The sequence below is a fragment of the Pimephales promelas genome, chromosome 24 (genome assembly GCF_988280905.1).
Source record: "Pimephales promelas chromosome 24, fPimPro1.hap1.1, whole genome shotgun sequence".
Lineage (NCBI taxonomy): Eukaryota > Metazoa > Chordata > Actinopteri > Cypriniformes > Leuciscidae > Pimephales > Pimephales promelas.
The window spans coordinates 228,424-242,500 of NC_142792.1; the positions used below are offsets into that span (position 1 = coordinate 228,424).

The window sequence follows — 14,077 nt, forward strand, 5'->3', positions numbered from 1 at the left end:
GGTGTATAATGATTTTGTATATATTTAAGAAACATTTGCATGTATATACTGTATATTTATAAATAACACATTTTTCATATAAATACAAAATAATTACTTGGTACACACACATCATGTAAACACTGGATGCGGTTAATTGTTGATCAGCTCTAGTTTGTTTCTTAAGTTAATACTGTCAAAAAAGAGACGATTGTATCTGGAGTATATAGACATCTGAAGTGTGCATTTGTGCTTCACTTTCTCAATAAATCAGTAAACTTTCCCACAATCATGAGTCGACAATTAAAAACACCAAGACCAGTTTGCAGAAACATCCCTTTAATGCAAGAGGAAGTGACATCAGCATCTGAGAAACATGAACTGTAAATCTAGATGAAAGATTGTGTGTGTGTGTGTTGTGTAGTTCAGATGAGATTTTACTCACCGGTCCTGCAGCGCAAACCAAATGACTCTTTCGTCTGAATCAAAACAGTGGAATGATTCACTGTTCGCTCGCTCGCTCATACAGAGATCATGAACACAGAACAGCGAGAGTCAGACACATTCATCATACAGAAGTAAACCACTGAAACATTTACATCTGGAGGAAAACACTATTATATTCAGGAGTTGCAGGAAGTTCATATTCCTTCAATATAGTTTATGGCAGCAGTTCATCCCTGTAAAAATGATAAATGACACATAATTGGATGTTGGTCAGATCGTGGCTAAACCCTCTGGAGAATCCTTTAATCATATTGGGAATCATTTTTCCGCATGTTTTGAAGGAAACAAACTTTGTTGCATTATTTATCTCTGTAAAGCTGCTTTGAAACTGAATAATGCAAATGAGATTGTGCTTTTCCTTTAGTATCTGCTGTAAAACACTATTTAACACGTACATTTATGCCGTTATATATCATGTATTATAAAGCATTAATTATGCACTGTTTGTCATTAAATAATTGTTTGCATTAAAAACATCCAGTTTCAGATGTGAAGGAATCTGCAAATATTATAATCATTTATTTTAACTTTGGTTCCTATTAAATAATGCGTTATACACAAACACTTCACAATGACTTTTATGAAGTTTAATAAAGAAATGATAACGTTCATATTTATGTAAAAACACAATATGGTTCTTTACAATGAAAAACATTTATAAAGCGTTTCTTTATTTTCTTTCAACATTTACTAATACATTATTTAAATCTAAAGATGTATTTGTTAAAATAACACTTTACAATAATTCGTTAACATGAACATAACTTTATTAATCCTTTATTAATGCATTCCTAAAATCATATCTGTATACACTGACGCACAGTGACTTCAACACGAACATTTTAATTTAATAATAATAATGAGCTGTAAGAATATATTGCTTTATTCAGATTAATTGAGTAATGTTAGCTTATTGTAAAGTCTTACCATGTTTTTTTAATGGACTTGGAAAGTATTTTTACTAACACTAACGAAGATGAATAAACACGTCACAAATGTGGAAATAATGTTCAGTGACACTGGGATTCATCTACAAAACTTAAAAGCTGACCAGAAACATTCATCAATAAGTTTTCTTAGTTAATGTATGAACTAACCATGAGCAACACATCTGACACTGTCTGAGTTCATGATGTTTAACTAATGTTAACAAGCACAACCTTTCAATCTAATCATGTATTAGTAAATGTTGACATTAATATTGACTAAGATGAATAAATGCTGTAGAGCTATTGTTCATACTGAGTTCATGTTCACTAATATTAGCAAAGTCTTACCAATTTAAGTTATGTGATAATGTTTTTAGTCTATTATTTTGATGTTTTTAATTATTATTCGATGTATTTTAGAAGCTTTTGGAATATTGTATTATTTACAGTCATGCCAAGAAAGCAATTTTGAATTTGAGAGAGAGCGATTGAGAGAGAGAGAGAGAGATTGAGAGAGAGAGACAAACTCACTGTGGTTATGAGGGGGCGGGGCTTCTCACCGTGGGGGCGGGGCTTGCAGGAGTTGAGTGACAGACAGGATGGTCCTCGTACGAGTGTCCGGATGCTTCCAGAAGGGTGTCTCACCCCTTCAGGAGACAAGAAGAGTCAGAGGAACACACAGAACACGTTTGCTGCTCGACGCGCGCCATTCTGACACTTCCGGAAGGAGTCATTCACCGACAGCCAATCACCTTCTTCATCACATCTCACTGTCCAACACTCACACACGAGTCACGAACAGTCGTTAGATTATCTGCCGAATTCATGTTGAATGCAACAGAGATATTAGGTGTAATAAAGCGGATTAATCAGAATCACGTTCTCGCATCAAATGATCCACATTATTCGTTATGTTAACGGCCTCACACAAGGCAAAAGTTTGGACGCACCGACTAAAGTTGTTCTCAACCTGTGTGAGTTTCTTTCTCTGAAGAAGAGGAAGAATAATAATGTTGGTAACCAGATTTCCATTGTATTTTCTCCATACTATGGAAGTCAATGGGGTCCAAAAAGGTATTTTGATGAACACACAATTACTGGTATCCATAGAATGGAGGAAGAAAAATAATAGGGAAGTAAATAGGTACAATTCTGCATAATCTTCAACAAAACAAAGAAACTATATACCAATTATATGGGTGCACTGTCCCTTTAAATTCTTGTTTTTCATGGCTTAATTGAATCTAAATTTAATGTCTTCTCACAGGGTTATTAATCACATGCATATGAGATAAAGTATTTTTTGTGACCTTTACATTAATTTCTTTACATAACTGAATAATAAATCATGAAGTTCCTCTTTAATGGGGTTTAAAAGAGCCGTTTTCATCCCCACTGTTTCAAACACATAAAAGACATCGAGTGTCTCCAAACTTTCGTCTGTTTAGTGCTATTAACTCACTGGCATGCTCTACAGCGTGATGGTGATCGGACTTTACTTTTAGAAAGAGTCTAAAGTGCTGAATAATAAAAGTACATTTATTTCATGCACACATCCTTGGACATCCGGCCTGTGCTCGAGTTTCAGCCCTCTATGCAACTTTAATTCAGTGCATTTCAAATGTAACTTTAACTCAATTATAAAACAATGTGCTTTATTATGCATTTCTGCAATGATGTAAATATATATATAAACACATCATAGTGTAAAAATCTTTACATTGCTGTCCATTTGGCTTTGGAAATGATCAGTACTTTAAAAAAATGCATTACATTAATGGACATTCAGCTTTTGGTTCAAATGAACAATAAAAAAGAGAGGTCATTTTATCTTAACTTTATTGTTTTGTTTGTCAAAACTAAGTCAAAAGCTGTTATCTGTTCAATTTACATTCACAAATCCACATGACTTTATCAGTTACAATACGTGAATGTGCCATAACACTTCAAAACTCAACACAGAGAGGGGATTTAGCTTTACTTTTTACTATTTTGAATCAAATACTTGGCCTTAAAATAGAAAAGCAAGGAAATATTTATTTAAAGAAGAAGTATAAATCGTAGCGCTACTCTACTGTCATGTTAAAAACGAATCCATGTATTTGTGATTTTAACAATCATTCAACCAAAAAAAAAAAGAAACATGAATACTTTAACAGCAATATTCTCACTTGACTTACGTAGCTGCACATTTATGATATTAAATCATTATTAATTCATGAGCACTACACATGAAGATGAACATATTGAGGGATCTGCTTGGTAAATGCCATATTTGAGACGTCCAAGGAGTACAGAAATATCAACGACACAAGCTTGAGGAGTAAGTCGTCCTTCTCGCTCTCTAAAGTCTCACTCGTTCTCTTGGAGTAAAGGAACAGGATTGTTTAAGGCTCACAGGAATAGCACCACGCTGACTATACACAACACTTAGGGAGTAAAAACACTTCATTTAAATCAACTTAAGAACATGTTGTGTCCTTCTCTTCCTCAGAGTGAGAGTGCTTTTAAAGGGATAGTTCACCCAAAAATGACAATTAGCCCATGATTTACTCGAAGGTGTGTATGACTGACTTCTTTCAGACCAACACTATCGGGAGTTATGTTAAGAAATGCCCCGACTCTTCCGAGCTTTATAATGGGAGTCAATGGGTTTTTGTTATTGGAAATCCATCAAAATGCATCTACCCATCATAAAAGTGCATCTATATGGATAGATGCACTTGTATCATGAATAGATGCACTTTTATCATGGATAGACGCACTTTGATGACCTTCCAAAACCACATTTAATCCCATTCCAAAGCTTGGAAGAGCCAGGGCATTTCTTAATATAACTACGATAGTGTTCGTCCGAAAGAAGAAAGTGAGGTCGAGTAAATCATGGGCTAATTCTCATTTTTGGGTGAACTATCCCTATAAATGTTTTTCGTGATTTTTTCCTCCAATGAAGTAACATATATAAAAAAAAATAAAAAGGTAGCGTGTTTGTTACAGTAAAAGGACCTGCGAGTCTGTTCGGACAGAAATGAGTCTGAGCGGTGGACATTAACGCTACAGATTTTAGTTGCGTTAAAACTTCCGGCCACCAGGGGGCCCCGGCCAGCGCTGGCCCCTGCCTGGAGGCGGGTGGGGCAGAGGAGGGGCCGATCCGTTGTGGTAACTGCATGAAAGGATAAAATCACACATTTTGATTGGCCTGCTGCGCTCAAGAGGCGCCGAGACTCGTCATTTTTTTGCAAATGCGTTATTTAAAAAACACAGAATTCAAGAAAAACAGGGTGTCATGCACTATGTATTTTTAATTTTAGCCGTGGTCTGCACTGTCACGCCCGAAGAGACTCTTCTTCGCATGTGTGTGTGTGTTTGAGAAAAGGGGCTTTCGCACTGGAGGAAGCTTTTCATGGTTCCTACAACTATTGGCGTGTTTGCTCGCACCGCATGAACGATTTTCCTCCTACTTCTAAACCAGCGCTATAGGAGCTATCCGTGACGGTAGTGTTCGCTGACTGCCCGAACGCACGCAAAACACCAGCACCCGCCATTTAAAAAAAAAAGACAGATTACAGCCTATACATTTACTCCACACACTAACTCTACGAACACGGAAACAGGGAGAGATGAAGCTCTAAACCTTTACACTGAGGAGAACATCAAGAGAAACTTTCTATATAACAGTTTAATCTAATAATGCTGTTAGACAGAACGTTAACTGATGAACAGGAGAATGCGAGCGCGGTGTGTTCTGGTGTTCGCGTCTCACGTCCCTCCAGAGTTCCTGCAGGCGCTGCGAACCCAACCAGAACCATTAGTCCTCGGGAAACACCCTGGAGGCTCGATCCTTGAACTACCCGGTGCGAAAGCCCCTAAAGTGAGAGCGGATGAGTGTGTTCTTACCCTCTGGGGTGGAAGAAACGGGGCGGACCGGGCGGCATCATGCCCCGCCCCCTCGGATGTGGGGGCCGTCCTCTGAAGGCCGGGTGTCCCGGTGGGGGGGGAGGGGGAGGCGGGCCGTGCCTGAAAACAAACACACAATTTACACCAAGCACAAACCATCCAGTCTCTCTTCAATCCAAACACGGAAGTGACATAAAACTGCAGTTCATCGAACGGCCACTAGAGACCGGCTACAAAAGAGACCCTTTATGTGCCACAATTGACATCACAGTTTGATTGACAGGCAATCGGACCAATCATAATCCACCATATCTGTCCGACAAAGCCATCAGGAGAGCGAGTAGATTAACGTTGAAGGATTTGAACTTGATAAACGTGTCCTGACGTTTGATGCTATAAATGAACTAGAAGAGACGATTGCTCCGCCCAAATAAAACTTTACTATGTTTACTAACTGAAAAGGGCTATATATATATATATATATATATATATGATATGGGGAAATATACATTTCCATGTTAATCAGAGTTTTAGGCCTGACCAGCCGTGACGCGATGATTTTATTTTAGACACGGTTCTAAAATAAAGGCTTGAATGCAGTCCCGGTGTTTGCCGGAGTGATGCGGACACCTGTGCATGTGTGGTGGAGGTCCTCTCATGTGCATGTGATGAGGTGGAGGCGGCGGTGGCGGCGGCGGACCCAAGTTCATTCCCATCGGCCCGCCTCGACCTCGACGGCCACGCATGTCTGGATACGGCCACGTCCTTCCCATGCCTCTCCTGCAACACACAGAGGAAACGTGCTTTTACATAAACAGGTTCACTACAATTCTTTAAAGGGATAGTTCACCCAATAATGAGAATTAGCCCATGATTTACTCACCCTCAAGCCATGCTAGGTGTACATGACTTTCTTCATATAAATGACTATTTAGTGGCCGTAGTAAATCGATGCGGATAGGCGTCATCCGGAAGCTAGTTATTTTAGTTGATGAGTTTAAATATGAATATTTTTCTTAAACAAACGCATCGCTTCACTTCATAAGGCTTTATTAACCACATCAGAGCCTGTTGAGCACTTTTATGATGGACAGATGCACTTTTATCACTAATAGATGCACTTATCATGGATAGATGCCCTTTTATGGAATTCAAAACGTGGCCATTCACAAGAAGAAAGACATACACACCTAGGATGGCTTCAGGGTGAGTAAATCATGGGCTAATTTTCATTTTTGAGTGAACTATCCCTTTAAGGAAAGACTGAAGAACAGTTCAGCAGAACCTCAAGGGTCCAAATCCATTGGTAAACCCGTCGCGCCCTCTTCCTCTCATGTGACCCGGGGGTCTGAAGCCTTTCATCATCATCATCATCCCACGTCCCCCACGAATCCCACGGCCCATCCGGCCACCTCTGCCACGAAACTTCATCCCACGACCCCTGCAAATAACCAGAACCAAACCACACATTAACACACAACTGCTTTTCACAGTAATACTCAGGAACCACCTTCATCAAATGAGACACATTCTCTAAAAACTCATTATTCAGTCCATCAATCATGAAACGAGATCAAAATCACTTCCTGTGAAATTAGTGTGGAATAACAGTAATAACAGTTTCAGGTTTTTCCCTCCATCATAAACGAGTGTGTCACAGAGCGTCAGACGAAACACAATAAACGCTGTCGTGTTCTCTGGCGTTCGGGAACACACTCGCGTGAGACGCTTCTGGAGGGAATTAAACCAAATCTGATCACAGACTTCGACTTTTCAGAAACACCAAACCATGAGACGCTGCCATGTCATTGGTCTGCTGGTTACTCCAGTTATCCAATCATATTTTACATTTCCATCCAGCTTTTTTATATGCGTCATCTCAAAAATGTGCATAAAAACAGGTGGATGTGAATAACCAATGACAGTTGAAGCTTAGGTCATGTGACCTACCTGAACTTGTTGTCAGACGACGGCTCCTCTTGCGAGGGCGTTTCTGTGGCCTCCATCACTTCTGTCGTCTCCTCCACCTGCTCCGCTTCGGCATCCATCTGGAAAATATTGGTGCTTTTTAAGCGTACGCTGAGAATTGATGCTGGTCAGTCGCATACAATAGCATTTTCAGCAGCAAACACTATGAACATATAACATCTGCCTTAAGACTAGTCCTAAAACCTTCACCTTTGACCCAAATCCAGATTCAAGCGCCAATGTCAAATGTTTTCCTTATGCCTCTCGCCTCGGCAAGCACATGGACGCCACACGACGAGCTTAACATGCCAGAACCTCCTCCGTCATCGCACAGCCTGCTGGGATATAAGCAGCTGATCTGGGCCACGGGGATTTCAGGGCACAAGTCGTGTATTAATAGTGTGAACGCACAACTGTAAAATGAAGCATCTCTAAAAAACTGCAGAAGATTTTGCTAATGGAAACGATGCATGAGAGAAAACATGAGATATAAATTAATTTTAACATTTCATGGCTCATCGTAGTCCTCGTGAAATTTCGGGAATTTGAGGCAGGGTATATCAAATATATTTATATCTTAATTAGGCTTTAATTTACACCTTGAATTGCCACCTGATATTGGTAAGAGGGGTTTCTCAAAGCAGAGAGCATTTATTGGATAAGAATTTGCATACACCTCTGAGTGCACGATTACATCATCAATATGATCAATTTTAATATTTCTATGTAAATTATTATATTGAATATATTGAATTTAAAGGATGATATAAAATCATGTATTTACTCGGAGTTTATGATGTTATTATACATGAATATAAGGATTATTGTCACTGATAGTATGTTTAGGCCCACAAAAAAATAACATAAATTTGATGATTTTACTACGATTAACAAGCTCTTAATTCATTAATTTCACACATTCAGAGATTTAACGTTACTGTAGGCTTAAAAAGTCCCTCTGTCGCCATAATCACAGCTGAACGAAATCATCAGCCGAAAACACAAATAAACAATGAACTCTCACATGTTTACAGCTAGCTAAATGCTAACAACAGAAGTAATTCAATAGAATTAACGAAGGCGAATGTGTGATTTAACGGCTCGCCTCACCGACATTAAACACTCACACGCTCTATTTCGAGCTCACAGCGCCTCCTCCGTGACTTACCTTATGAGATTGAGAGCTCTTCAAAACAACGAGCCTTAAAAATATAAAGTGTTATGCACTGTAATCTAAAAAAAAAAAAGCATCCGTCTATTAAATCAAGAAAACTCGCGCGTTTATTCGGCTTTGAAATGGCGGCCCGCGCCGCACCGTCACATCGAGAGCTGATTCTCTTTGTCAGAGCGTCATTGTACCGCGAGGCCACGCCCACACCGTACGCAGGCGCGCTGTGATTGGCCAGGACTCCTGTCGCAAGAAATACGTCATGATAATCGCTGTTGTGCGTAAACAGGTTTTATTGCTATTTTTATTGTGGCATTATTCAACTTTTATCAGGCAGTATATCTTCTGAGTCTATCCCATTATATACTAATCGTTTAAGTATTAATGGTGTGAAAATTATAGATATAAAATTTGATAAATTTTGTATTAAAAAATTACGTAGAACTACATTATTGTCTAAATGCAAACCTTTTTGGAACTCGATATATTTAACTAGATTGAATGGAAGAGGTCTGTAAATACCGTCTAACCAATAAAGTTAAAGAAGTTACATATAAAGTTATTCATTTGATTTACCCAGTGAGAGAAGTAGACTTGAATGTGTCTTATTTTTTGAATGTGTATTTACCCAATTGTTTTGGATTGATATTGAACATCTAATATTGCAAAGATTCGACTATCTGGTAAAGATATAATTTTGTTATATAAAAGTAAGTGTTTGGAACAAAATTTGGTGATTAACTTATAATCATGTATGTAAAATACCACAAACAGAAATGGACTAATAATAAACCTAACATTATAGTATTTAAAACTGAACTCAAGCATTATTTTGAGGCCTTAAAAGAAGTAAGAAATAAAAAAGCAAAACGGATGTATAGAATTTTATTTTCTTTTTGGATTTTTTTTGTAAATTATCCCCTGTATATATATTTTTTTATTTTATTTGTTTTTATTGTTTATTCTGTTTTTATGCTATTATGAACGTAATAGAGGATAGCTGAATACATTGTGATCCTCTGTATGTGTATGTTGTTATTGTTCTGTTATGCAATAAAAAATAGGTTTTATTGCTAAACATTTTTAATCCACAAATGTAGATCTTTTTTATTTCTCCCTTTTGTAGTCTTGAAGACCTATTAGGCACAATGTCGAAAAGCCCTGCCAAAAACATTTATTTATTTGTATATTTCTTTATTTTTACTTATCTTATTGTGTCCAAGTGTTTGTTATTGAGTAAGTTGTCTGTAAATTGAATGCCATCTTATTTAATTTTTTGGATTTCTTAATAAAATTATATATATATATATAAATAAAAGTCACCCATATTTGATCGTTTTGGTTTCAAATCCAATTTTATCTTGACATGAAGTACAAAAAACAGTTTACATCAACACAAACAAGATGTTTATTCCGCAATTTATATTTACTATTAGACATCAATATTCCACTCAAGCATCAGCAAGAAATATTTACATCAGTAAAACATGAGTGGATAAGCAAACAAACAAAATCTGTACAAAAGCAACCTAAAATCAAAAAAATAAAGATTCTGTATCGGCATCCATAACCAGCTAACAAATGTATGTTCTAAAAAAAAAAAAAAAAAAAAATTATGGAAAGATTGATTCATGATTTGCAAAATTTCTAAAACGTTTTCAATTGCGTAGTTTAAAAACGTTATAATCACATTTTCATAACCCTTAAGACATTCTTAGAACATTCGTCGAATACAAATAACATATTAAAGAATTTTCATTTTTGCGTGCACTGGCCCTTTAAGAGAACGTTATTCAGGTCAAAAAACATCATGAAAATCATCTCAACAGTGAAAAGTGAAAGTTGTGGGAACATTCCCTGATAGCTGGGCGATTCCACGAAAAAATTAACATCCAGAATCTTTCCATTGCACAAAAGGTTCTATAAAGACGGTTTCATCAAACCCACGCGCGTTGCCACGGTTACGCGTCTGGCCCGAAGGTAACTTCCGGTCTATGTTGGTTTATCGGTCTGGCTAGTGTCCAGTAATATGACACATTTTGTTTGTGTGAAAAGCTCCTTCAAATCTAACAATTTTGAAGCTGTTGCTTGACAAACTACAAGCCGCACCACTGAGGTTTAACGCTGATCATGTGTTTGACGACTGACCAGATCAAACACAACACAGAGAGCCGTCGTCGACCGTTGGTCCCGTCAGCGCCGCGCATGCGCAGATTGCTGGTCGAGGATGCTGGAGAGTTCTTTAATGTACTGAATGGTATATTTGAGGGTTTGTATCTTGGTTAACGGTTGTCCTCTCCTACTGTACACCGGCGGCAGGTAATCCCGGAGCTGGTGAAGAGCCTCCGCCAGACTGCGCATGCGCAGCTTCTCCCGTTCGCTAGCCTTCATTCTCCTTTTCACGCTCATCTTCACTTTGGGCTTCAGTTGCGACTCGCATCCTCCGCTATTGCTGGAGCGCGCGTCCGGGGACGAGCACGCGGACTCCGGCGAGGACGCGCTGCAAGAGTCGCCAAACGCTCGGTCCTCTTCTTCTCTGCTCCAACCCCAATGAGACAAAACTTTAGCCGTGTACACATCGACATCGATCCGAGCCATGTCTTCGTTCAGCTTATCCATCTATCTATCCTGTGTGACAAAACGTCTCTTTTATACCCCGAGAACTTTACGAGCGCGAGGTTCAAAGAGAGACGCGCGCATGCGCAGAAGACTGAGGGACGCGCGCGCTTCTTGACACCCGGGTGCGAATAAGGCGATGTTGGCGGATAATGTGTAAGTGAAAAGAAAATAATTAGATTCCCCTTTTGTGGGAAATGAGTTTTTAAGTCGACACGGCGGCACTTAGCAGACCGATGCGACCAGACGCGCGCAAAAGCTCAGAGAATCACACACACTTCACAGATGCGCACTTTACATTTACATTTTCAGACACTTCCACATACACATCGTGAAAAATAAAACCTCTCATCTTATCATGGCCTTGTGAGTTTTTTAGATTGTGATATATATATATATATATATATATATATATATATATATATATATGTTAAAATATTTTTTTTCTATTAAATACTTGGCTTGATGGTAATGACTGCAGTGTTGGGGACAGTCATTCATTATTATAATAAATGGTAAATATTAATGGAAAATAATAAATGCAAAGAAGGCTTTCTTGATTTGAACTATTATGAGATAAGAATTATGAGAAGAAAGTTAAAAGTACTTCAACGTGAACTAAATGGAAATTAGCTTTGCAAATAACTGAAATAAAATGAAGTTTTCTAAATTTTTACATTTTATTTATATATATATATATATATATATGAAGAGTTCAGATGCAAAAGCCTCTAAGTGCCATTTGAAATTTTCTTCTAGAATGACCATTTTTATCAAGCTTGTATATTTAAGTTCAGTAATTTCACTTAAATGGCAATAATAATTACCTATTAATTGTTATTTAAGTAAAATTACTGAACTTAAATATACAAGTTTGATAAAAATCATAATTAAAGAAGAAAATTTCAAATGGCATTTAGAGGCTTTTGCATCTGAACTCTTCATATATATATATAGAGAGAGAGAGGGTGTTCACTGAGGGGTTTGTTTCTTATATAATTGCCCGATTTTATGTTTTATTCATAAAAAAAGGTGAAATGTTTTTTTTCTTTATGTTGACAGTATTTTCTGATTGAGGGTAATAAAAAGAGAAATAGAAAAAAAACATTTAAAGCTAATATATATATATATATATATGTAATTTTTAACATTTATTTTAATTAATATTTATTATTAAATTAAATGTTTTTTTTTCACTCTTAAAAGTTTAAGGCTATTAAAACACATTCTTGAATGATTTCTGAATTCCCCCATGTGTAACTCCTTGATGAATTTTACTGACGAGCGCTGATGTCTGACGTGTGTGTGTGTGTCGCAGCTGTCAGATCTTTCATGTCTGGGAAGGTGTGACACCTGTCACTCATGATCAAGGCCTGAGGAAGTGCAGGCGTTTATGCCCTGATTAGGACCACACTGTGACTTCATCCTGATGTTCCTCAGACAAGAGGAGGTCTTGCACTTTACGGCAATCTGTGCTTCTCAATAATGTGTCTATTGCAACAACACACTTTCATTTAATAGGGAATGACTGAATATTAACCCAAACTACAATGAATAAATATACACAGATTTCTCTTTTCATTATTTTGAATTCATGCATTTGAATCACATGACAGATCCATGATTGTATATCTCCTTTTTAATATTTCTTAACTTTAACCTTGTTCTGTTTTAGTCCTAAAATGGAATTATTATACTTGCTAAATACTATAAACATACAAATGTGATATTCAAAATAATATCTGTAATTGTGTGATGTATTTTGATTATGTGCAGAAAATCAAAATAAAGTTAAAATAAATGAATAAAGGCATATATAATTGAAATAAACACACATTTATTCCCAAATTGAAATGTTAAACATTATTCCCAGTGTCACTTGTGCTTCATCACTCACTTAGCGAATCTCATCTTCAGTCTCTCAGCCAGCGGGCGAGGGCTGTCCACCGAAGCGTCCGAATCCTCCGAATCAAGCGTCCCATGATGCACCTGGATAAGGCTTGCCGGTCTCAGCCACTCCTTCTCTGGGGTTTTAATCTTCATCTGGTCATCAGTGGATGATTTATGGGTTATATTGATGGATTTGTGGGTGATTTTGACGGATTTGACCTTGGCTTTGCTTCGGGGCTTCGGTGATCCGGGTCGGTTCTCCGCGTCGCTGTCACACACACTCGTCTTACACACCTTCTCTGCAGGTTTGCCGGGGGGATTCTGCTTTGGGTTTGCAGACGGCGCTGATGGGACTGAACGGAGCGGTTCGGGACTGATCTTCATCATGATCCGCTCTTTGAGAGAGCGAGTCGAGTCTTCCGCAGATCTCGGGTCAGGAGAGGCCGTGAACGAGGAAGAGTCCCAGTCGATAGTGCTGAGATGCAGCTGGCCAATCAGAGCCGACTCGGAAGGGGAATTCTGGGAAGGCGGAGAGCGCTGGATCTCAGGTTGTGGTGGTTTCTGGGTAAGTCCGGCATCTGGATCAGTGTCCGTCTGAAGACACATCTGAGCAAACAGATCCGACACGGCATCATGGGAATCAGCCGGCTTCTCTTGCTTCGCTTTCGGCTTCTTTTCTGCACACACACACACACACATCAAAATCACGCACAGGTTGGTTGTAGTTATGCTTGGCTATGAATATTTTACGGTCAAGAAATTGTACTTTATATGCTATGAAACAATTTAAAAATCTTGATGCTTTTAATTACAAAATATCTACAGGTGAAACTGCAAAAATGATATATTCCAGTAATTCAACTTAAAAGCTGAAACTAATATAGACTCATTACATGCAAAGTGAGATATTTCTAGCCTTTATTTGTCATCATTTTGATGATTATGGATTATAGATATGAAAACCCCAAATTCAACATTAGATTATTGTGAACAGGTTTTCATATCTGTAAGCCATAATCATCAAAATGCCGTTTTAATTTCAGTAATTCTCATACTTCAACTTAAACTAAATGAAAATTAGAAATGTTGAAACTAAGTGAAACATTTTTTTGAAACATTACAT

At 37.8% G+C, this 14,077-nt stretch overlaps 3 protein-coding genes across 8 annotated transcripts in view; all 3 read right to left on the bottom strand.

The window, feature by feature from the left end:
- Window positions 1-164: 164 nt before the first annotated feature.
- On the bottom strand, window positions 165-8,679 carry LOC120470869 (uncharacterized). 4 transcript variants are annotated; one of them, XM_089126725.1, is made up of 7 exons: window positions 8,449-8,642; window positions 7,491-7,615; window positions 7,263-7,360; window positions 6,598-6,753; window positions 5,943-6,092; window positions 5,313-5,432; window positions 3,237-4,578 (listed from the first exon to the last, which is right to left on the bottom strand). In XM_089126725.1, exons 3-7 carry the CDS (start codon window positions 7,358-7,360, stop codon window positions 4,488-4,490), a joined length of 615 nt encoding a protein of 204 aa, XP_088982851.1. In that variant the 5' UTR covers window positions 7,491-7,615; window positions 8,449-8,642; the 3' UTR covers window positions 3,237-4,487. The 4 variants fall into 4 exon arrangements, with proteins under 4 accessions (XP_039516465.2, XP_088982851.1, XP_039516464.2 ...); XM_039660530.2 differs by having other exon boundaries at window positions 7,491-7,638; XM_039660531.2 differs by lacking the exons at window positions 3,237-4,578; window positions 7,491-7,615 and adding an exon at window positions 165-2,062 and having other exon boundaries at window positions 8,449-8,679.
- Window positions 8,680-9,832: 1,153 nt separating this feature from the next.
- Window positions 9,833-11,067, bottom strand: msgn1 (mesogenin 1). Its single transcript, XM_039660533.2, has one exon. It carries the CDS (start codon window positions 11,065-11,067, stop codon window positions 10,642-10,644), a length of 426 nt encoding a protein of 141 aa, XP_039516467.1. The 3' UTR covers window positions 9,833-10,641.
- Window positions 11,040-14,077, bottom strand: part of gen1 (GEN1 structure-specific endonuclease) — a 9,313-nt gene continuing 6,275 nt past the window's right edge. For 2 of the 3 annotated variants that reach the window (XM_039660523.2, XM_089126825.1), the window contains exon 14: window positions 12,880-13,631. In XM_039660523.2, the coding sequence (XP_039516457.2) occupies window positions 12,958-13,631 (674 nt within the window). In that variant the 3' untranslated portion in view covers window positions 12,880-12,957. Of the gene's footprint in view, window positions 11,077-12,879; window positions 13,632-14,077 lie in introns of those variants that run through there. The other variant, XM_089126824.1, reaches the window with a different exon arrangement.

What these genes read in the sequence shown, in the direction of transcription:
- LOC120470869 (XM_039660531.2), bottom strand. Translation starts at nt 7,360, where the DNA reads ATGGATGCCGAAGCGGAGCAGGTGGAGGAGACGACAGAAGTGATGGAG. An exon ending in TCGTCTGACAACAAGTTCAG is followed by an intron (nt 6,754 to 7,262) that starts GTAGGTCACATG and finishes GGTTATTTGCAG; the next exon opens with GGGTCGTGGGATGAAGTTTC. An exon ending in CCTCCACCACACATGCACAG is followed by an intron (nt 5,433 to 5,942) that starts GTGTCCGCATCA and finishes GTTTGTTTTCAG; the next exon opens with GCACGGCCCGCCTCCCCCTC.
- msgn1 (XM_039660533.2), bottom strand. Translation starts at nt 11,067, where the DNA reads ATGGATAAGCTGAACGAAGACATGGCTCGGATCGATGTCGATGTGTAC.